Source organism: Rattus norvegicus, chromosome 3 (genome assembly GCF_021556685.1).
Source record: "Rattus norvegicus strain SHRSP/BbbUtx chromosome 3, alternate assembly SHRSP_T2T, whole genome shotgun sequence".
Taxonomy (NCBI): domain Eukaryota; kingdom Metazoa; phylum Chordata; class Mammalia; order Rodentia; family Muridae; genus Rattus; species Rattus norvegicus.
The window spans coordinates 27118852-27142761 of NC_141536.1; the positions used below are offsets into that span (position 1 = coordinate 27118852).

The window sequence follows — 23910 nt, forward strand, 5'->3', positions numbered from 1 at the left end:
AGCACTGTGGCATATAAGTCCACCCACTCCCCATGAAAAATCAGTAAATGAATAAGTAAATAAATAGATGTAATGAAAATAATAAATACTTTCCTAAGTATACTTCTGGGGGGTTCCAGTTTAAATAAAGAATTTTAAAAATTAAAAGAAAAGCAAGTTTTTAAAACATTGAGTAAATTTCTACACATGCCTCTCCATTGCTTGTACATTACGTTTTAAATGGTGGACACAGATGTGAGTTTTACAACAAAGAGTACTCCACTTGGGGAAATCTCTACTTCACTGAAAAACTGTGCCTCTTTACTTTTCCCTGCTACTTTCTTTCATTCCTCTCATTCTAAAATACACCAATCCTTTTGCTCACGTTTCCCAGGAAATCCCCCTCCCCACCCCAAGGTGGTTCAGTTGTTTTGCCTGTGCTTGATGTGTCAAGATTTATGACACATCACACCCCACACATTACCTTGACCTACAAATACAGTCAAGTCTCTATGATCAAAAATGGATGTTCTAGATCGAGAAAAAAACAAAAGGAAATGAACAAGTAATTATTTAATACTGTGTGGTATTTTTCATCTCTCTTGTTTTTGTGTAACTTTGTAGTCACTCCTTATTAGCACATCCACTCTGTGCCATTCACTTTTTACTCACTAACTGCACAGTAATTTATTATGTAGATTTTCTATAATTTGTAAAAACCAACTTCCCAATTAAAGAAGTGTTTCTTTCAGTCTTGAACAGTTACTGAAAAGATGTTGTGGCTCTAATTATAATTTTCTTCAAAGTATGTTTTTCCAAAGAAAAAGTTATTCTAAGATGTGAACTTGCCAAGTCAAGAGAATAAGTATTTTTAACTTTTATAGCAATTATTCCTTTGCTTTCCACTGGTGCACATCAAATAATACTTCTTCAATAATAGGCTGGAATTATCCTTTTTATTTATTTATACCAATAGAGGCCACAATTAAACTCTTCAATTTTTCTTAACTGAGGGGTGAAATATGAATCCTGGAACTATAATTAGCATTGTCAACACTGTGTGGAAAGCTGATGCTGTGATGGAAAACTTAAGGCAAGTTTTTACCTCTTTATACACGTTGTCCTTTCTGGGTTTTTTTTCTCTCTGTTCTCATCTTTTCATCTTTAGACTTTTGTTTTTTCTAAGATGAGACCTTCACCTATAGTACAAGTGACCTGAAAGTCACCAAGTATTTGCGTCTGCTTCTGAGTTAGGTTTAACTGTCTCTACGTCTCAGGGCTAGGGCTCCAGGTGTGGAATGTCTATCACCCCTTGACAATTCTCGCTGAATTATTTTGTTATGATTTTCTAGAGAGGCTAAGTTAGATGTAACCAATGCATCAAACCATAACAATGACAAATATTAAGGTCACACAAAGATTTGATGCATGTGTGCATTTAAAACTCAGGTTAACTGTATCTGTCTCATATACTTATCACGTTTTATGGCAAGACCATTTGTACTCCTTTTCTTCCTTTTTGAGATACATTACGCTTAATTGTGATCTATGGTCACAGTGTCCCTCCAGAATTTCTTAGTTCTTTCTTTTTTTTTTTTTTTTATTAACTTGAGTATTTCTTATATACATTTCAAGTGTTATTCCCTTTCCCGGTTTCCAGGCAAACATCCCCCTCCCCCCTCCCCTTCCTTATGGGTGTTCCCCTCCCAACCCTCCCCCCATTGCCACCCTCCCCCCATAGTCTAGTTCACTTGGGGTTCAGACTTAGCAGGACCCAGGGCTTCCCCTTCCACTGGTGCTCTTACTAGGATATTCATTGCTACCTATGGGGTCAGAGTCCAGGGTCAGTCAATGTATAGTCTTTAGGTAGTGGCTTAGTCCCTGGAAGCTCTGGTTGCTTGGCATTGTTGTACATATGAGGTCTCGAGCCCCTTCAAGCTCTTCCAGTTCTTTCTCTGATTCCTTCAACGGGGGTCCTATTCTCAGTTCAGTGGTTTGCTGCTGGCATTCGCCTCTGTATTTGCTGTATTCTGGCTGTGTCTTTCAGGAGCAATCTGCATCCGGCTCCTGTCGGTCTGCACTTCTTTGCTTCATCCATCTTGTCTAATTGGGTGGCTCTATATGTATGGGCCACATGTGGGGCAGGCTCTGAATGGGTGTTCCTTCAGTCTCTGTTTTAATCTTTGCCTCTCCCTTCCCTGCCAAGGGTATTCTTTTTCCTCATTTAAAGAAGGAGTGAAGCATTCACATTTTGATCATCCGTCTTGAGTTTCGTTTGTTCTAGGGATCTAGGGTAATTCAAGCATTTGGGCTAATAGCTTCTTAGTTCTTTCTAATTTCAACTTATTACCAATTGATCAACTTTCTTCCATTTCTTCCTTTGCCTTTTGCAAACTCTGGTGACCTCCTTTCTATTCTAAACGTATTCTAATCAGGTCACTGCATTCCATACATCAGTGGCATGGTGGTTGACCCACTTATTATAATGACTGCCATTCCTATCATGTTGTCATGAATGCTGTTATTTCCTTCTTCCCCTATAGTTGAACTGTATCTAGATACATGTTAAGATTAACTAGATGTTAGAAAGGCTACTTAGTTGTTAAGATCACTTGCTACTCTCCTAAAGGACCTTGGAATTACTGGCAGCAACCACATGGTGTCTAACAACTGTCTGAAACCCCAGCTACAGGGAATCCCACGCCAGCTTCTGGTTTCTGCAGGCACTAGAGGCATGAGAATAGACAGAGTGTAGACAAAATGCCCACCTATATAAAATAAGTCATGTGTTTTAAAGGAAAATTAATGCATTCTTTCTGATATGAATTGAAAATGAGTATTTAGATTGTTACTTCAATAATCTTCCATTTCTTGTTCGATGCTCTGCAGAAACAATCTCAAAATTCTTAGTTGTATTACACAATGAATTATGTATTTATTCACTTGTTGACGTGGTGCATATTGTTTCGATTGGAAATTTCACAGAGAGTAAACTCTTCCAGGAATATTCCGTGTCACCATATTTTTTTCTTTAGTGCTATTTGTTTTCCACGTGACATTGAGTCAGCGTCACTTCTCATAAATAAAAACAAGCTTGTTTGCATTTTTATGTGACTCATTAAATTTATACATAAACTTGAGGATAATTTGCTTTTTTTTCTGATATTGATTACTAATTACATTCTTTTGCAGTTGTTTATAAATGTAGTCCTTAAATGTTTCTTGTTAATATATTTGTGTAATAATGCATGTTTGTATTTACATTTTTATTTTAAACAATTACAAATGATACTATATTACATTATCAATTTTTTCTTATCAAGTGCAAAATTACATAACTTAAATGTAGCAATAATTTACCTCCTTCCTCTTAATTTTCATCTGTGAACTCTTGCAATTACATTGGAAGCTTTAATGTGTTTTTCTTCAAAGTTTATATATTAATCCTACTGCTCCAGAATAAGACTACTAATACAAGTTAAGGCCAAATTTGAAGCAAGATTTAAAAAAAATACTGAGTTAATGGACCCTCATCTCTAGGTTCTCAGAAAATGGCTCAAGTCACATTTTGCAGGGGCTTAAAAAGGCAAAATCCATAATTCACTGCACTTCCCATGATTTCCAATCAGGGCAAGTATACATCCTGACACACTTCCTGACTGCTTACTTCTGGCCTACATGTGATCAATCACATCTGGTACAGATGGGTCAAATAAGTATAGGCCAAACAGGAACTTGTTCTTAACTGCAAACAGAATTCTTAATCTGCAAGGTATATTTTTCCTGTTGGATCTTGCAGTATCTCCTGGAGTTGTATACTGAGTCAAATCCTTGACTACAAAAGTGTACCTATTTATGTTCAGATTAAATAAGTATCAGTTTAATGATTCCCAGAACAACGGTATTAACTAGTCAAGTCACTGATGCAAGACTCAACAGTAATAACAGAAACAGATAGACCGAGGGCCCTGGGATGTCTCATACCATAGTAACTATATTGAAGGAGCCTGGAAATGAGACTAGAGATCAGTCATTTATTTCATTTCATTCCCTCCCCACTGCTCCCCATTTTAGAGTATGGCCAAATTATCTCTAATGCTCTCTAATGGTTTATGTAGAAACAATTTTCTCTTAAAGCTATATAATAAATTCTCTGCTTTATAGTGAACTGATCTGAAGCACCTTTAAGTCTATACTTAGAACCAACAACCCTATTAAAAAAATGGGATACAGAGCTAAACGAAGAATTCTCAGCTGAGGAATATCAAATGGCTGAGAAGTATCTAAAGAAATGTTCAACATCCTTAGTCATCAGGGAAATACAAATCAAAACAACCCTGAGATTTCACCTCACACCAGTGAGAATGGCTAAGATCAAAAACTCAGGTGACAGCAGATGCTGGCGAGGATGCGGAGAAAGAGGAACACTCCTCCATTGTTGGTGGGATTGCAGACTTGTACAACCATTCTGGAAATCAGTCTGGAGATTCCTCAGAAAATTGGACATAGTACTACCTGAAGATCCAGATACATCACTCCTGGGCATATACCTAAAAGATGCTCCAACATATAACAAGGACACATATTCCACTATGTTCATAACAGTCTTATTTATAATAGCCAGAATCTCAAAAGAACCCAGATTTCCTTCAACAGAGGAATGGATACAGAAAATGTGGTACAATTACACAATGGAGTACTATTCCAGCTATTAAAAACAATGACTTCGGGGTTGGGGATTTAGCTCAGTGGTAGAGCGCTTGCCTAGCAAGCACAAGGCCCTGGGTTCGGTCCTCAGGTCCGAAAAACAGCAGCAACAACAACAACAACAACAACAACAACAAAAAACAATGACTTCATGAAATTCATAGACAAATGGATAGAACTAGAAAATATCATCATGAGTTAAAAAAACAAACAAGAAAAACACACACACACACACACACACACACACATGGTATGCACTCACTGATTAGTGGATATCAGCCCTAAAGCTCAGAATAACCAAGATGCAATCCACAGACAACATGAAGATCAAGAAGAAAAACTAAAGTGCGGACGGATGCTTTATTCCTTCTAAGAAGAGGCGACAGAAACATTCATAGGAGGAAATATGGAGACAAAGTTTGGAACCGAGACTGAAGGAATGGCCATTCAGAGCCAGCCCCACCTGGGGATCCAGCCCTTATACATATAGCCACCAAACCCAGACAACATTGCTGATGTGAAGAAGTGCATGCTGACAAGAGCCTGATACAGCTGTCTCCTGAGAGACTCAGCCAGAGCATGACAAATACAGAGATGAATGCTTGTAGCCAACCATTGAACTGAGAACATGGTCTCCATTGGAGAAGTTAGAGAAAGGATTGAGGGAGCTCAAGGGGCTTGCAACCCCATAAGAACAACAATATTAACCAACCAGAGCTCCCAGGGACTAAACCACTATCCAAAGAGAACACATGGACAGACCCATGGCTCCAGCTGCACATTTAGCAGAGGATGGCCATGTTGGGCACCAATGGGAGGAGAAGCCCTTGGTCCTGCCAAGGCTGGAACCCCCAGTACAGAGGAATATCAGGGCGGGAGGACAGGAAGGAGTGGGTTGATGAGTAGGGGAACACCCTCATAGAAGAAGTGGGATGGAATAGGGGGTTTATGGACAGGAAACTGGGAAAGGGGATAATATTTGAAATGTAAATTTAAAAATTTCAATAAAAACGTTAGAAAAAGAAAACAAAGCAAAGAATTTAAGATCCCGAGCTTGTGACTGATAATAGACATAATTGCCCAACCAGCATATCAGAACTCCTCTGATCATTGTTAAAACTCTGAACTTCTGAAATCTTAGTGTATCAACAGCATAGAAGGGGGAAGAATTCTGAAGCATTTCCCATTGTCACATGACTTGAGTCACTTCCTTATAACTTCACAACTTGCATTTATATATCTTAAATAGTTTTCTGTGACTCTGAACTTTTCTTGAGCTTTCTTTTCTCTTTTTTTAATTGCATTTTTTTGTAATTTACATTTTAAATGTTATCCCATTTCCCAGTTTCCCCCCCCTAGAAATCTGCTATCCCACCCCACCCGGCCTCCCCACCCTGACATTCCCCCACACTGGGACATGGAGCCCTGACAGGACCAAGGGGCTCTGCTCCCACTGATGCCTGACAAGGCCATCCTCTGCTATGTGTGCAGATGGAGCCATAGGTGCATCTCTGTGTTCTCTTGGGATGGTGGTTTAGTCCCTGGGAGCTCTGAGAGCTCTGGTTGGTTGCTATTGTTGTTCTTATGGAGTTGCAAACCCCTTCAGCTCCTTCAATCCTTTCTCTAACTCCATCACTGGGGATGATGTTCTCAGTTCTTGAGCTTTCATATCCTCAGTCCTTAGAACACTTTCTTAGACCAATAGAACTTAGAGAGTTTCAGGTCCTATGACATTTTCTTAGACCCTCAAAACTGGCAGAGTTCAACCACTTTTCTTTCCATCTAAGCATTTACCAGAGAACCAGTTATTTCTGAGAACACTCATTATAAAACATGTTCTGTTGGCGTAAACTTATATCTGAAACCTCTTATTTTCTAATATGCAGCTGGTTAGGAAGGCAAACCTCTCTTTTTCAGCAGAAAACATAGGAGCTCTAGAAAAAGCAAGGCCTAAATGTAAAATAAGCTAACAAGGTGGCTGCAGTCCTGGGGAAGGACCTGCTTGCTTGCTGCTGCTGAGCTGATAAAGCCATCAATAACAGAAATCTGAGAAGGATACATTAGAGTAGGAAGTATAATTCAAGTGGCTTATGTATCAACCAAAATGAGAGAGCCTAGTCCATTACCTAGAAGGTCATCCCTTCTAAGATGTCTATGGCATTGGGGGAAGAGGTACCTGGACAGCATCTGTCTTTGGCTGTCATATCCAGAAGATGAGTTTTCCTGTTGGGGGAGGAATGAGGCACGGTGGCAGGGGGACTGACCTTACTTTGTCTAGGCAAAGGCATGCAATCGACTCTCCAGTGTCTGTCATCTTTTTTGGACAGCTCAGCATCGATGCGAGGAGCTGGGAGTCTCATAGTAGCTTTTCAATTAGACATTTTAAATGCTGCATTCATCAGATCTCTGGCAATTTTGATAATAATTCTCTAACAAGTATATCTGAGCTAAACAAATTTTCCTTGTTTTCAGTTTCAGTTTCTTTTAATTTTAATATTAAAAACTCATGTAGAGGCTAAATAAAACGTTTTTCTGTAATTAATTACATTAGCACTTAGCAGGACTAAAAGTAATATTCTAGCACATTAAACAATTTGATCATTTATAAGATGGCTGATCATTAACTTGCATGTCTTAATTATCTCTAATGGTTTATGTTAATAGTTTTTATAAGATTAGGAATTTATAGCTTTATCTCTGTAAGTTTGGGCTTTAAAGGAATAACAGTTTCTGAATTGATGCTCTTTTAGTATCAAAATAAAACTTTAACTCATAAACACAGCCCACAAAGAGACGGCGAACTTTTCCTGATCCTTTTATAGCTACCATTACAGAATATAGCAGTTTCTGATATGACTCACTTTATCAAAATAGCTTAAGTGTAACAAAGTTAGTAATGACAAGCAGGCTAGACATACATACTTAACCATGAAATGACTTTAGGTAAGGAGAGACATTCTGTAAGCCAGGGCTTCTCACTCTTACTAATGGTTCAACCTTCAAATCAGTCCCTCATTCTGTGGTGACACCCAACCAAAAAGTCACCCTCATGTCTATTTCCCAACTGCAGTTTTGCCAGTATTTTGAACCACAGTGCAAGCATCTGGTGATCCTAGGCTACTCCTCTAAAGAGGTCTTTCAACCCCAAAAGGGCTGGGACCATAGGTTGACAAGCTGCTTCAAGCTCTTTACCAGACGAGTTAGGTCATTGTCATCCTACATCATAAGATAGAAACATTTCAATTTCTGAGTTCGTGCTCATAGTTGTGGCCCTAATTTTTAACCTTACTTACTTACTCATTTTAAGAAGATATATTAATAAAACATTTTATAAACCTCGACATCCAATAGCCTTATAAATTTAAGTATTTTAAAAGCTGCTCCTAAAAAAACATTCCAGTTATATTTATTAAACTTTCTATAAAACTCCAAAATTTCCTCTTAATAATGTTTAAAGCCTCTCAACTGTGTGCTCTTGCAACATCCAAGATAAAGAACCTGTTTTACTTCAAGAGGGAAGACACAGGATACAAATGCAATTGGCAGAAGACAAAAGCAGGCTCCAACAGTGCAATCGAGTCAAAGCTCAGTATTTGGGAATCAATCCTTTAGGCTTTCCTGAGAGGCTTGGGTCACCTCTTTCGTTTCACCCTTGGCAGCACATGCATCACCTGCCTTATAGGTCCTAACCCCCTCCAGTTCACTCTGCCTGGTGCCTCAGGTGACTTCACATTGCATCAGCCTTTCAATGCTGCTACGGCCCACCACTGCGATTGGGCTCTCCTTAGGAGCTCTAGTCCTCCCATCCATTTGCAAGCCTCCGCTGTTCCCCATGACCCCTGCACATCTCTACAACCAATATCACTCTGGGTGACTGTTACAAAGTTTGGCTGCCAGTGCCAGGCACATTCTTGGGTCTAAATGCATGGAGGTGAAGCTTTTTTTTTTTTTTTTTTATTAACTTGAGTATTTCTTATATACATTTCGAGTGTTATTCCCTTTCCCGGTTTCCGGGCAAACATCCCCCTCCCCCCTCCCCTTCTTTATGGGTATTCCCCTCCCCATCCTCCCCCTCTTGCCGCCCTCCCCCCAACAATCTAGTTCACTGGGGGTTCAGTCTTAGCAGGACCCAGGGCTTCCCCTTACACTGGTGATCTTACTAGGATATTCATTGCTACCTATGAGGTCAGAGTCCAGGGTCAGTCCATGTATAGTCTTTAGGTAGTGGCTTAGTCCATGGAAGCTCTGGTTGCTTGGCATTGTTGTACATATGGGGTCTCGAGCCCCTTCAAGCTCTTCCAGTTCTTTCTCTGATTCCTTCAACGGGGGTCCTATTCTCAAATCAGTGGTTTGCTGCTGGCATAGGCCTCTGTGTTTGCTGTATTCTGGCTGTGTCTCTCGGGAGAGATCTACATCCGGCTCCTGTCGGCCTGCACTTCTTTGCTTCATCCATCTTGTCTAATTGGATGGCTGTATATGCATGGGCCACATGTGGGGCAGGCTCTGAATGGGTGTTCCTTCAGTCTCTGTTTTAATCTTTGCCTCTCTATTCCCTGCCAAGGGTATTCTTGTTCCCCGTTTAAAGACGGAGTGAAGCATTCACATTTTGATCATCCATCTTGAGTTTCATTTGTTCTAGGCATCTAGGGTAATTCAAGCATTCGGGCTAATATCCACTTATCAATGAGTGCATACCATGTGTGTTTTTCTGTGATTGGGTAACCTCACTCAGGATGATATTTTCCAGTTCCGACCATTTGTCTATGAATTTCATAAAGTCATTGTTTTTGATAGCTGAGTAATATTCCATTGTGTAGATGTACCACATTTTCTGTATCCATTCCTCTGTTGAAGGGCATCTGGGTTCTTTCCAGCTTCTGGCTATTATAAATAAGGCTGCTATGAAGATCAGTGGAGCACGTGTCTTTTTTATATGTTGGGGCATCTTTTGGGTATATGCCCAAGAGAGGTATAGCTGGATCCTCAGGCAGTTCAATATCCAATTGTCTGAGGAACCTCCAGACTGATTTCCAGAATGGTTGTACCAGTCTGCAATCCCACCAACAATGGAGGAGTGTTCCTCTTTCTCCGCATCCTCACCAGCATTTGCTGTCACCTGAGTTTTTGATCTTAGCCATTCTCACTGGTGTGAGGTGAAATCTCAGGGTTGTTTTGATTTGCATTTCCCTTATGACTAAAGATGTTGAACATTTCTTTAGGTGTTTCTCAGCCATTCAGCATTCCTCAGCTGTGAATTCTTTGTTTAGCTCTGAACCCCATTTTTTAATAGGGTTATTTGTCTCCCTGCGGTCTAACTTCTTGAGTTCTTTGTATATTTTGGATATAAGGCCTCTATCTGTTGTAGGATTGGTAAAGATCTTTTCCCAATCTGTTGGTTGCCGTTTTGTCCTAACCACAGTGTCCTTTGCCTTACAAAATCTTTTCAGTTTTATGCAATCCCATTTGTCAATTCTTGATCATAGAGCATAAGCCATTGGTGTTTTGTTCAGGAAATTTTTTCCAGTGCCCATGTGTTCCAGATGCTTCTCTAGTTTTTCTTCTATTAGTTTGAGTGTATCAGGTTTGATGTGGAGGTCCTTGATCCACTTGGTCTTAAGCTTTGTACAGGGTGATAAGCATGGATCGATCTGCATTCTTCTACATGTTGACCTCCAGTTGAACCAGCACCATTTGCTGAAAATGCTATCTTTTTTCCATTGGATGGTTTTGGCTCCGTTGTCAAAAATCAAGTGCCCATAGGTGTGTGGGTTCATTTCTGGGTCTTCAATTCTGTTCCATTGGTCTATCTGTCTGTCTCTGTACCAATACCATGCAGTTTTTATCACTACTGCTCTGTAATACTGCTTGAGTTCAGGGATAGTGATTCCCCCTGAAGTCCTTTTATTGTTGAGGATAGTTTTAGCTATCCTGGGTTTTTTGGTATTCCAGATGAATTTGCAAATTGTTCTGTCTAACTCTTTGAAGAATTGGATTGGTATTTTGATGGGGATTGCATTGACTCTGTAGATCGCTTTTGGTAAAATGGCCATTTTTACTATATTCATCCTGCCAATCCATGAGCATGGGAGATCTTTCCATCTTCTGAGGTCTTCTTCAATTTCTTTCTTCAGAGTCTTGAAGTTCTTGTTGTACAAATCTTTTACTTGCTTGGTTAAAGTCACACCGAGGTACTTAATATTATTTGGGTCTATTATGAAGCGTGTTGTTTCCCTAATTTCTTTCTCGGCTTGTTTCTCTTTTGTGTAGAGGAAGGCTACTGATTTATTTGAATTAATTTTATACCCAGCCACTTTGCTGAAGTTGTTTATCAGCTTTAGTAGTTCTCTGGTGGAACTTTTGGGATCACTTAAATATACTATCATATCATCTGCAAATAGTGATATTTTGACTTCTTCTTTTCCGATCTGTATCCCCTTGACCTCCTTTTGTTGTCTGATTGCTCTGGCTAGAACTTCAAGAACTATATTGAATAAGTAGGGAGAGAGTGGGCAGCCTTGTCTAGTCCCTGATTTTAGTGGGATTGCTTCAAGTTTCTCTCCATTTAGTTTAATGTTAGCAACTGGTTTGCTGTATATGGCTTTTACTATGTTTAGGTATGGGCCTTGAATTCCTATTCTTTCCAGGACTTTTATCATGAAGGGGTGTTGAATTTTGTCAAATGCTTTCTCAGCATCTAATGAAATGATCATGTGGTTTTGTTCTTTCAGTTTGTTTATATAATGGATCACGTTGATGGTTTTCCATATATTAAACCATCCCTGCATGCCTGGGATGAAGCCTACTTGGTCATGGTGGATGATTGTTTTGATGTGCTCTTGGATTCGGTTTGCCAGAATTTTATTGAGCATTTTTGCGTCGATATTCATAAAGGATATTGGTCTGAAGTTCTCTTTCTTTGTTGGGTCTTTGTGTGGTTTAGGTATAAGAGTAATTGTGGCTTCATAGAAGGAATTCGGGAGTGATCCATCTGTTTCAATTTTGTGGAATAGTTTGGATAATATTGGTACGAGGTCTTCTATGAAGGTTTGATAGAATTCTGCACTAAACCCGTCTGGACCTGGGCTCTTTTTGGTTGGGAGACCTTTAATGACGGCTTCTATTTCCTTAGGAGTTATGGGGTTGTTTAACTGGTTTATCTGTTCCTGATTTAACTTCGATACCTGGTATCTGTCTAGGAAATTGTCCATTTCCTGTAGATTTTCAAGTTTTGTTGAATATAGGCTTTTATAGTAAGATCTGATGATTTTTTGAATTTCCTCTGAATCTGTAGTTATGTCTCCCTTTTCATTTCTGATTTTGTTAATTTGGATACGCTCTCTGGGTCCTCTCGTTAGTCTGGCTAAGGGTTTATCTATCTTGTTGATTTTCTCAAAGAACCAACTTTTGGTTCTGTTGATTCTTTCTATGGTCCTTTTTGTTTCTACTTGGTTGATGTCAGCTCTGAGTTTGATTATTTCCTGCCTTCTACTCCTCCTTTGCGTATTTGCTTCTTTTTGTTCTAGAGATCTTAGGTGTGCTGTCAAGCTGCTGACATATGTTCTTTCCTGTTTCTTTCTGCAGGCACTCAGCGCTATGAGTTTTCCTCTTAGCACAGCTTTCATTGTTTCCCATAAGTTTGTGTATGTTGTACCTTCATTTTCATTAAATTCTAAAAAGTCTTTAATTTCTTTCTTTATTTCTTCCTTGACCAGGTTATCATTGAGTAGAGCACTGTTCAATTTCCATGTATATGTGGGCATTCTTCCCTTATTGATATTGAAGACCAGTTTTAGGCTGTGGTGGTCCGATAGCACGCATGGGATTATTTCTATCTTTCTGTACCTGTCGAGGCCCGTTTGTTGACCAATTATATGGTCAGTTTTGGAGAAAGTACCATGAGCTGAGAAGAAGGTATATCCTTTTGCTTTAGGATAGAATGTTCTGTAAATATCTGTTAAGTCCATTTGGCTCATGACTTCTCTTAGTCTGTCTACGTCTCTGTTTAATTTCTGTTTCCATGATCTGTTCATTGATGAGAACAGTGTTGAAGTCTCCTACTATTATTGTGTGAGGTGCAATGTGTGTTTTGAGCTTTATTAAGGTTTCTTTTACGTATGTAGGTGCCCTTGTATTTGGGGCATAGATATTTAGGATTGAGGATTGAGAGTTCATCTTGGTGGATTTTTCCTTTGATGAATATGAAGTGTCCTTCCTTATCTTTTTTGATGAATTTTAGTTGGAAATTGATTTTATTTGATATTAGAATGGCTACTCCAGCTTGCTTCTTCTGACCATTTGCTTGGAAAATTGTTTTCCAGCCTTTCACTCTGAGGTAGTGTCTGTCTTTGTCTCTGAGATGTGTTTCCTGTAGGCAGCAGAATGCAGGGTCCTCGTTGCGTATCCAGTTTGTTACATCTATGTCTTTTTATTGGGGAGTTGAGGCCATTGATGTTGAGAGATATTAAGGAATAGTGATTATTGCTTCCTGTTATATTCATATTTGGATGTGAGGTTATGTTTGTGTGCTTTTCTTCTCTTTGTTTTGTTGCTAAGACGATTAGTTTCTTGTTTCTTCTAGGGTATAGCTTGCCTCCTTATGTTGGGCTTTACCATTTATTATCCTTTGTAGTGCTGGATTTGTAGAAAGATATTGTGTAAATTTGGTTTTGTCATGGAATATCTTGGTTTCTCCATCTATGTTAATTGAGAGTTTTGCAGGATACAGTAACCTGGGCTGGCATTTGTGTTCTCTTAGGGTCTGTATGACATCTGTCCAGGATCTTCTGGCCTTCATAGTTTCTGGCGAGAAGTCTCCTGTGATTCTGATAGGTCTGCCTTTATATGTTACTTGACCTTTTTCCCTTACTGCTTTTAATATTCTTTCTTCATTTTGTGCATTTGGTGTTTTGACTATTATGTGACGGGAGGTGTTTCTTTTCTGGTCCAATCTATTTGGAGTTCTGTAGGCTTCTTGTATGCCTATGGGTATCTCTTTTTTTAGGTTAGGGAAGTTTTCTTCTATGATTTTGTTGAAGATATTTACTGGTCCTTTGAGCTGGGAGTCTTCACTCTCTTCTATACCTATTATCCTTAGGTTTGATCTTCTCATTGAGTCCTGGATTTCCTGTATGTTTTGGACCAGTAGCTTTTTCCGCTTTACATTATCTTTGACAGTTGAGTCAATGATTTCTATGGAATCTTCTGCTCCTGAGATTCTCTCTTCCATCTCTTGTATTCTGTTGGTGAAGCTTGTATCTACAGCTCCTTGTCTCTTCTTTTGGTTTTCTATATCCAGGGTTGTTTCCATGTGTTCTTTCTTGATTGCTTCTATTTCCATTTTTAATTCCTTCAACTGTTTGATTGTGTTTTCCTGGAATTCTTTCAGGGATTTTTGCGATTCCTCTCTGTAGGCTTCTACTTGTTTATTAATGTTTTCCTGTGTTTCCCTAAGTGTGTTCATGTCTTTCTTGAAGTCCTCCAGCATCATGATCAAATATGATTTTGAAACTAGATCTTGCTTTTCTGGTGTGTTTGGATATTCCGTGTTTGCTTTGGTGGGAGAATTGGGCTCCGATGATGCCAGGTAGTCTTGGTTTCTGTTGCTTGGGTTCCTGCGCTTGCCTCTCGCCATCAGATTATCTCTAGTGTTACTTTGTTCTGCTATTTCTGACAGTGGCTAGACTGTCCTATAAGCCTGTGTGTCAGGAGTGCTGTAGACCTGTTTTCCTGTTTTCTTTCAGCCAGTTATGGGGACAGAGTGTTCTGCTTTCGGGCGTGTAGTTTTTCCTCTCTACAGGTCTTCAGCTGTTCCTGTGGGCCTGTGTCTTGAGTTCACCAGGCAGGTCTCTTGCAGCAGAAAAGTTGGTCTTACCTGTGGTCCCGAGGCTCAAGTTCGCTCGCGGGGTGCTGCCCGTGAGCTCTCTGTGGCGGCAGCAACCAGGAAGATCTGAGCCACTCTTTCCGGGAGCCTCCGTGCACCAGGGTTCCAGATGGCGTTTCGTGTTTTCCTCTGGAATCAGTAACGTGTGCAGAGTGCAGTCTCTTCTGGTTTCCCAGGCGTGTCTGCCTCTCTGTAGGTTTAGCTCTCCCTCCCATGGGATTTGGGTGCAGAGAACTGTTTATCTGGTTTGTTTCCTTCAGGTTCAGGCGGTGTCTCAGGCACAGGGTTCCTGCCGCTCCTGGGCCCTCCCCCACAGGAACCCAGAGGCCGTATACAGTTTCCTCTTGGGCCAGGGATGTGGGCAGGGGTGGGCAGTGTTGGTGGTCTCTTCCGCTCTGCAGCCTCAGGAGTGCCCACCTGACCAGGCGGTGAGGTCTCTCTCCCACGGGGTTTGGGAGCAGAGAGCTGCTGCGGGCCGGGATCCGAGGGTGTGGCGGAGGTGAAGCTTTAATACCGTGTTAAACGAACATCGTTTCCAAGTCCCGTCTTTCATAAACCTTGTTTTCGGGTAGGGCAGAAATTATTCTGCTGCAGGATTTCTGTCATTCCATGTAGCTTGCTCTGTGTCTTCTTTGTCAATAGTCCTGTATCTGTCCAGAAAAAAAATTATTTTGATTCTTTGAGCCAGAATCTATGTATTCCTGCCTGCTCTGGAACTCACTATGTAGAACAGGCTGGCCTTGAACTCACTGAAATCTATGTTTCTCTGCCTTCTGAATGCTGGGATTAGAGGCGGGCAGAAATGTACAGAAATTTTTAACTGTTTTTGCTGCAAGTCACCACTAGTATAAGAGATACCATTTTTATTATTTAATCATTTTAATAAGAATCTACCTCGTCAGACATGAAGGTTGCATCTTGCTTTAAAAAAAAGAAAATAACTATATTTTTCCTTTATTTTTATTCACTTCCGAATCACTCATTTTGAATGAATCTGCTTGCTTTCTGACACAATCAAATATTGTTCTCTTTCAAGACTGCTCCCTGGACACATTGGCACTTGTTTTGACAATGTGTCTAGAATTTATTCAGTGTTGTTTAATGTTGTGTCTTCTGTTTTACATTCCTTTAAAGGAGCATCTCAGCGCATCTTTTCTGCTCAAGATTTTAAACTTCTGAATCTTATAATTTTATTTAAAAATTATTTTTAAAAATTGTCATTTTCTTTCATTGAATAATGATGGGTTTAGCACATCTCTTCCTTTTTCTGCCTAACCACCCATCAGCCTTTGCTGTGACATCCTTTCCTTTCTGAGCTCCGTGTAACCTAACCTTCTAATACCCAGGCTAGTCAGTGTGCCCTGTGACTCACAGATGTCACTGTGTTTTTTCAGTATAAAGATTCGAATCAATCCTTATTCAGTAAAATACTTCAGAAATAATCCAAAAAAATCTCAAATGTTCTATTATTTCGTTTTTTTTTTTAGTAGAATCTCAGTTGATGATAAAATTTTTCATCTTTGGGGCAGATGATAATTACCACTCTGTCCGTAAGTCGCCTAATGCCTCCTTCCCTGACATGTCTCTCCTGCTGATTCCTCCGTTCTGTTCTCTTCGCCCACCCTGTCTTCATCATGGTCCTTCCAAATCCTTCATTGCTTCTTTCATATGTGCTCATTTCCATAATCACATTTCCCAGATGTACGTCATATGTGACACTTTCCTATGAAGAAACCAAACACATACACACAACTCTCTCTCTCTCTCTCTCTCTCTCTCTCTCTCTCTCTCTCTCTCTTTCTCTCTCTCTCTGTCTCTCTCTCTTTTTCTCTCTCTCTCTCTCTCAAAAACACACACATACACAAACTCACATACAGACACACACATACATACACATATACATACATACCACACACACCACACACACATACACACACATTCATGAACATACATACGCATACATACAGAGAGACATACACATACACCACACACATATATACACACACACACACTCATACACACACATACCCACATGCATACATAAGCCACACACACATAATACACTCATATACACACACACATACACACACATACACACACATACCCACATGCATACATAAACCACACACACATAATACACTCATACATATACACTCATACAAACACATACACACACACACACACACACACACACGCATGCACGTCTACTCACTTCAGGGAGGGAAAACACAATAAACCAGAGTGATATTTGCACGAGAGTCAACTATGTAAAACACAGTTTTCACTGGGATTACTAACAAGGGTTTCTTACAGGAGCAGATATGACTCAAAACAGTACTATCACCAAAATGGCCACCCAATTACCCATTGTGACTGATAAAAGCCCATGAGCTCTGTGTACAACTTGCAGGCAGCTGCTGAAGTCCCAGAATCTCCTCCGGGCATGGGGTTGGTCACAATCCTTGATGGCAGGGTTGTTGTTGCTGTTGTTTTGCCTGTAGAATGTGTTGTAGAGCACTGCATTTGTCTCTTTCCTACATTTTCCTGAGGTGTCTTCATATTTTGAATATTGTTCACAATGTTCCTCTGCATTTATTTATTCCATGCTCTACCCTTCCATGGCCTCTGTGGCCACTCCCTGTGGTTTGCGATTTCCTTCTGCATATTTCCATGTACACAGGCGTGCGGCTTTTCTTGAGAATTTCATGTAGATTTTTTTCATGGTGTGGCTACCCCACTCATCTTGTCATACTGTCCAGACAGACTCGAATGCTTGCAGTCCACGTCACTCAACAACTAAGTCCACATCACTCAATAACTAAATCCACATCTTGCCTTTCAATGCTCGGCAAAGGTCCTTCCTCAAGTTTACATCATAGTGTTAAGTCAGCACCTTCAGTGTAGTTTCATTCTTCTGTTACATGAAATTTTTCTTGACTTGGGAGACTAAGATGCGTGGTTTATATTGCTGGATGGGGGATGCACAGTTGCCCTTCCTCTTTGGTCAGATTTGTGCCCTGTTCCAAGTGTGGCTCGTGGAACATCTTACTATTCTCTTAGAAAAACGAAAATGTTCTTGATAAAATCCCTCAAAAATAGCAAGATCATTTCTTTCCCTATTTGACACATTCGTTAATTTGGTCAACCTTTATAACACAGGATTATAAGCGTCTGTGAACCTAGTGTATATTACTTTTTATTTTCTTTTGTTTATATTTAAAAAGAAAACTACTTTAAATTTATTGGAAGTAGAAAACTCAAGGTTCTGTTTTTCTCAAAGTTTGTTTGTTTGTTTGTTTATTTGACTGATTAATGACTGATTGATTGGTGATGATTGATGATATTGATGATGATTGATGATTGATTGATTGTTTATTCTAAATTGTTTTGTCCTGTTTGGCTTCTAACAGAGACAAACAAATTTTTCCCTATAAAATCTAGATTTTCTCTCTTGCTCAATAAAATAATATTTAATAAAAACTAAGTCCAAACCAAAGGAATACATTTTTTAGGAAATTATTCAAACATTCTAATCACTCTATCCAGTCTTGCTAGAGCAAGTCTCTAGGGTTCTGTTGTAAAATATCATAAGATAGTTGGTGACATCAGCCTTTAACCTTCAGTTTGGCATTTAAAAAGAAACCACCATTAATGTTTTTCTAAATTATTTGAAAAATGAAAAATAAAATAAACTATTTTTATTAAAAACTAAAGTCATTGTATAAGAAAATATTAATTGTAATTATATTTAACTGTACTAAAATAGTATGAGAAATCGATTTTTTCTTATTTTTGATAGTTTTTCATTCTATCGTGTAACATTTATATACTTAAGTATTTGATAACTTACACCACAATTTATTCTAATATTCTCACCACAAATTTCCTACTGTTATCTTATATTTCAGGTTAGTGGGATGGTTCGGCCATGAACTCAGTACAAGATTTAACATGGATAACAGTAAGTACACTGGACCTCACGCATTTCTGTTTTCACTTCACTCTGATTTTCGACTCCCTTTGTATCCCATGCAGTAGACGTGCCCCGTGGAGAATGCACTTTGAAAATGTCACTGTGGTTTCCAAAATAAGAAATGACATTTCAGTATGTAAGGCTAAGTGTTTATAGATTTAGCATGATTTTGCATTTCATCCCTTTGAAGAGAGATTAAAGGAAATGAAATCTAGCCTGTGGCTCATGTGGCTTGGTCAGATTCCTCAGTCGGAATGGCCAAAGCACAAGCAGTGAAGGCAGGGGGCAACTTGGTGATTGAGGCCAGAGGCAGAACAACATGAGCGTCCATCCCACTTTGCTGCTTAATAGTTTTATGATCATGCCAGACATTGTGCTTTCTGTTCCTCGTATCTAATGTGAATAATGGTGGCTTCAGTGTTGGTTTAAGAGTAAGTGAAATTCAAGACTCCGACCTCAAGGGCACACGACAGTACTTTAGACAAATGTTCACTTGGATTCCTTGTCCCAAACATTCTCTTGCTGTGACATTTGCCATGTACCAAAGAGGAGATGCACACCCTATAAGGATGTACATCTTTGGTAGTAAGGAAGCTCTGTCACGTCCTAGGGTCACATCTGACACCCCCCCCCACTCCAGTGCTGGTATTCCAGCCTTCTAGAACACAGAAGGCATCCGGAGCATTTGCCAGTTAAATATAAACTCTGTCTTAGCGTGCATCCATAACGTAAGAACTGTTCGCATGCCTTTAAATTGGCAGCAGCCAGGTTGCAATAGTCCTAACGGGCAGTCCCGGTCAGATCAGAAGCCAGTAATGTAACCAGGCTGCTAGCCTCTGCTGACACTAACTGTCATGGCGGTCTGGTCACCATCTGAGCCATGGTTGTTGGTTTGTTTGCTTTTTACCAGTCATGAGGGGATTTGCTTAGGTCACAAACAGAACGGGCCTTCTTTCTGTGACACAGGAGATGGGAAGTATTTTAAGCTGTTCTGCTGAGCTCTGTTTTGTGGCCCTAAATCAGACATGGAGGCACATAGAAGTCACCGAGACCACTGTCCAATACACTTTTGTTTAAAACAAAACTATTTGATACCAGGTAGTAGATTGGACTTTTGCGTGCTGGTCTTATTTCAACTACCTCAAAGTTTGATGTCTTTCCAAAGACTCATGCTGTTTAACACGTTCTTCTTGAATTTAAGTTAGTTTCTAGTCGCCCTAATGTTATTAAATTTAAGTTATTTAGTTCAACAGACTTAGGCACATTCAGGGAATACCTGCTATTCTTTATCTTCAAACTTAACATACACAGGCAGATCTTTCATCTACCCTCCTTTTTCTAAGAAAGCCATGTGACCTAATAAAAATCCTAGAGCTACAAATCACCTTTCTGGGTCAATGTGCGTAACTCAGGGTAACAGGCCTTCAGAGCCTGCTGTTCTCACATGACATATCATTTATAAAAGTTTTTAAACCCTGGTGTAAAAGAGAAGCACTGGCTTGGAACCAGGAACATGGAGTGTAGGATTTAGACCATTTTTTATCTTCTGTGTATGGTTCTAGTGTCAAGCCAGCTGACAGCATTGAGACTGAGTCGTAAAAATGGCCACTGGATTGGAAACATGTCAGAATTTCCCCTTTTCCAGATTTCTTTTACATAATTTAGGAACGCCACCTAGGAGGAAAACGGTCTTAATATTGACTTCTGTATTGTTATAGGCCCCCTTTAAAAGTATGTTCTACATAATGACATCATATTAAATTTTCAGAACTACAATTAATCCCCGGGGTCAATGGATTCCGAATTTCCAACCCTCCCATTCTGTTGGTCTGCTCCTTGCATGCCAGTTTAGAGGTAAGAGACCTGGGCTTCTGCCTTCCCATCTCCTGTTCTGATTACCTCATGTGACTGTGACAGAAAGATCCCGAGTAAACATAAGTGATGGAAAAAGGCGGCATTTCCTGTTGGGACCGTGACCTTGCGTTTGCTGTATTTGCTAACTGGACCTAGCGTGTAAGGCATGTGTGCTGCTCTTCTACTGAGATGTGCACGGACTTGACTGGGTCAATGCTCATCTTTCCAAAAACCAAATAAGCATGTAATATTTAATTCTAAGTTAATTCCCTCTCATAACTGCTCTTTATGACCCCTACGCATCCTGTCACTACTGGTTCTATAAGTCAAGGAACTACCAAAGTGCCCTGTAAAATGCAACAGGGGACTAAATTTGTAGGCTAGCCAGGGAGAATTAGAGAAAATGTCACTCAACAGATATTGTTCTTATTGGGACAGCTATGGCGTTGTATACATGTATCAATTTTAGAAAGCACTCTATGTTCTTTTAAATTAAATCACACATCTGTCTAAATTGAATTTTACTCAATATCAAGATTTATAAAGTTAGCTATCTTTATATTTATATATCCAAAAGTAGATATAGATAAAAATCATATCTAGAAATCCAAATCATTAGGTCTTTAATATCTATTATTTAGTGATATTCTAAATTAATTCAAGTAAAAATGCTACATATTATTATCACTCGTCACATAAAATTATATAATTTGGGGCTGGCGAGGTGGCTCAGGGATTAAGAATACTGGCTGCTCTTCCAGAAGGCTGAGGTTTGATTCCTGGCACCAACATAGCTGCTCCCAGTCCCAGGGAATCTAGTGTCTTTTCTGGCCTCTGTGGGCACAAGACCCACATGTGGTGCATAAGCATGCACTGCTGAGAAAATATCCATATGCATAAAATAAAAATAAATTTCCAAAGTTATATACTTAATATGAATTGAATGCATTGACTAAAATGTACTTTAAAAAGTTATACAAAATTAACAAATACTATACATTTGAATTTGTTTCCTTAATGTCTTCTAAAAAATCATCTAATTCGTGATATATTAGGAAATCTTGCGCAGGATTTGAGTTTGAAAGGGATGATTGGAAAAGAATCTCTCTTCTAAATCGCAAATACAGCAGTTCCCCATTCTGGCCACTGGATGGCATCCTCAAGTTCCTGCTCTGTACGCATTCACCTCTAGAGAGAGTAAGTCAACTGCCATTCTCATGGTATCCTAGTTTAGAAAGTACCGCCTCAGTTTGACCACTAGATGGAGGAGGTGCTGTTTTCACACTCTTGGACTGTTTTTTGTTTTGATAAAAAACGGAGAAAATGAGAAGATTATTTTGCACCTAGGGGTAACACTTTTTAAAGATTTTTTTTGGAGGAAAAGTCTGTTCAGTACTTGATCCAATGATATTTAATAGTTTTCTAACATTTTTAATAGCTAGTATCCATAAGGAAAAAAAGGTAGTGTTTAATGGTTTTAAAATAGCGAGTATCTCTGCAAGGTTTTAACAGAAAAGCTAAGCCTGAAAGCAGCCAAGACTCCCGCTCGGGAGCTAGGGCGCACGAGCGTTTAGCTCATTTCTTTTGATTTACCTTATCCGTACATTCAGAAAGATTTCTTTTTTTTTTCTCAGACTGCATGGCCTACAACTCAGTTGTCTCCACCTTTGAAATGGGGGTGATCCCAGCCTGCGGGGACACACCCTCTCATTTTAGCAAACTGTCTGCACAGTCGGGTTCTTCTGTATTCTGCTGTGCTGGATTAGAGCCACCCACATCAACTTTCCATGCTCAGACCCAGAGGGCTGACTCGTATTTTTCTTTAAGTACTGCGCGCTAAGGGCTCAGAGGTGAAGAGCACTGACTGCTCATCCAGAGGTCCTGAGTTCAATTCCCAGCAACCACATGGTGGCTCACAACCATCTGTAACGGAATCTGAGGCCCTCTTCTGGTGTGTCAGAAGACCGCTACAGTGCACTCATATACATTAAATAAACAAATCTTAAAAAAGTAAATCTAATCGTAAACCTACCAAAAGAACCTTAGCAGACACTGGAAGCAGGGCACTAATTCAGCAGCTTCTTGTATTCGTTGTAGCTGTTTACTACCAAGGCTTTGTTATGGCCAAATGTTCATTTTCTTTCTACTTTTAGCTTTTGTAGATTGTAATTGAAATATGGTTATGATACTTTCCTTCCTCCCTTTCCTTCCTCTAGTCCCCCTTTTCAACTTATTCGACGCCCCTCCCCCAAAAGACATCCTCTCTTTTGATTGTTGTTGTTAAACACTACTCAAGCTTTGTATTGGCTAAAGTGGTTCTGAAAATCCTTCTTCCGTGTTTTTAATCACAAAGACTTAAACTTACAAAAGAACACACACTTCCCTCTGTTATCCTAACTCCTGTGTCTAAGCCATGCCCGCAAGCATTGGGGAGTTAAACTCCTTGGTTTTATTTGTTTATATGTTGTATTTGTTTGTTGCTGGGGCAAAGCCATGCTGTGGAGAAAAGAGACGAAAATGTCCCAGGGAAGGGAATGTAGTAAAGGAAGTGGGTGCAAAGTGAGAAAGGCTGAGTGGTCCAGGAAGCAAGGGGATGGGGAGGGCAAGCTGGAAGAACAGAAGGATAAAGGGCAAACGAAATAAGAGAGATGGCAGGGACTCACCTTACTCAAATATGCCCAATGTTTAAATGAAAGAAATGAATGACTTAACCAGCTTGTCCTACCTACTTAAAAAAAGAAAATCTATCCTATCAACTTAAAAGCAACTGGAGGATTCTATACTTAAAAATCAACTGGACAGGGCCAGGAAGATGGGTCAGCAAGTAAAATGCTTCCTGCACAAACTGGAAAACCCAGGTAAATAAGGTGGAAGGAGCGGACAGAATCTGACCTTCACGTGTGTGTGAACTACAGCATGCACACCTCCATTTAAACTTGGGCTAATATGGCTTTGTTTACAACTATGTTTGCTCAACTGATATCCCTAGAAGTGGTTCCTATTATCAGCTTCCAACGGTCACTTCCTTTCCTGCTGGCCGGCCGTCATTCATAGAGCCATTTAAAATGCGCTGTGCTGAGCAGGAGTAGAGTGAGCCTGGGAAGGAACGGTACTCCACTCTACACTAGACATTAAGGCTGACTTCAAATGCGTGCCACTTTGGTAATGAAGAGGTCTAGAGCAGAGGACCTCAGGATTTCAGAAGTTTCTTCAGTCCTCTGACAACTAAGTTGGACTTTTCATGTATTTTCGAAGTTTTTCAGATTGATTGCATGGTGATGAAGGTCAAGACAGCAGCAAGGACAAAAGCAATGTGTTTCTTCACAGCGCATGGAGACCCAAGTCTGAAATCTTAAGAGAAGCCAGACAGGCATGGTGGCTCACATTTTATATCCCAGCAGTCAGGGGGGCAGAGGCAGAGACAGGTGCATATCTGTGAGTTCCAGGCCCCTAAGGCCCTGTCTCTGAATGAATGAATAAATGAATGAATGGTTAGGGAGAGAGAGAGAGACAGACA

General features: G+C 39.8%; 1 protein-coding gene across 1 annotated transcript in view; it reads left to right on the forward strand.

The window, feature by feature from the left end:
* Positions 1-23910, forward strand: part of Kynu (kynureninase) — a 150764-nt gene that overhangs the window by 121502 nt on the left and 5352 nt on the right. The window contains 2 exon segments of the mRNA NM_053902.3: positions 18475-18527; positions 20308-20393. Of these exon segments, the coding sequence (NP_446354.2) occupies positions 18475-18527; positions 20308-20393 (139 nt within the window).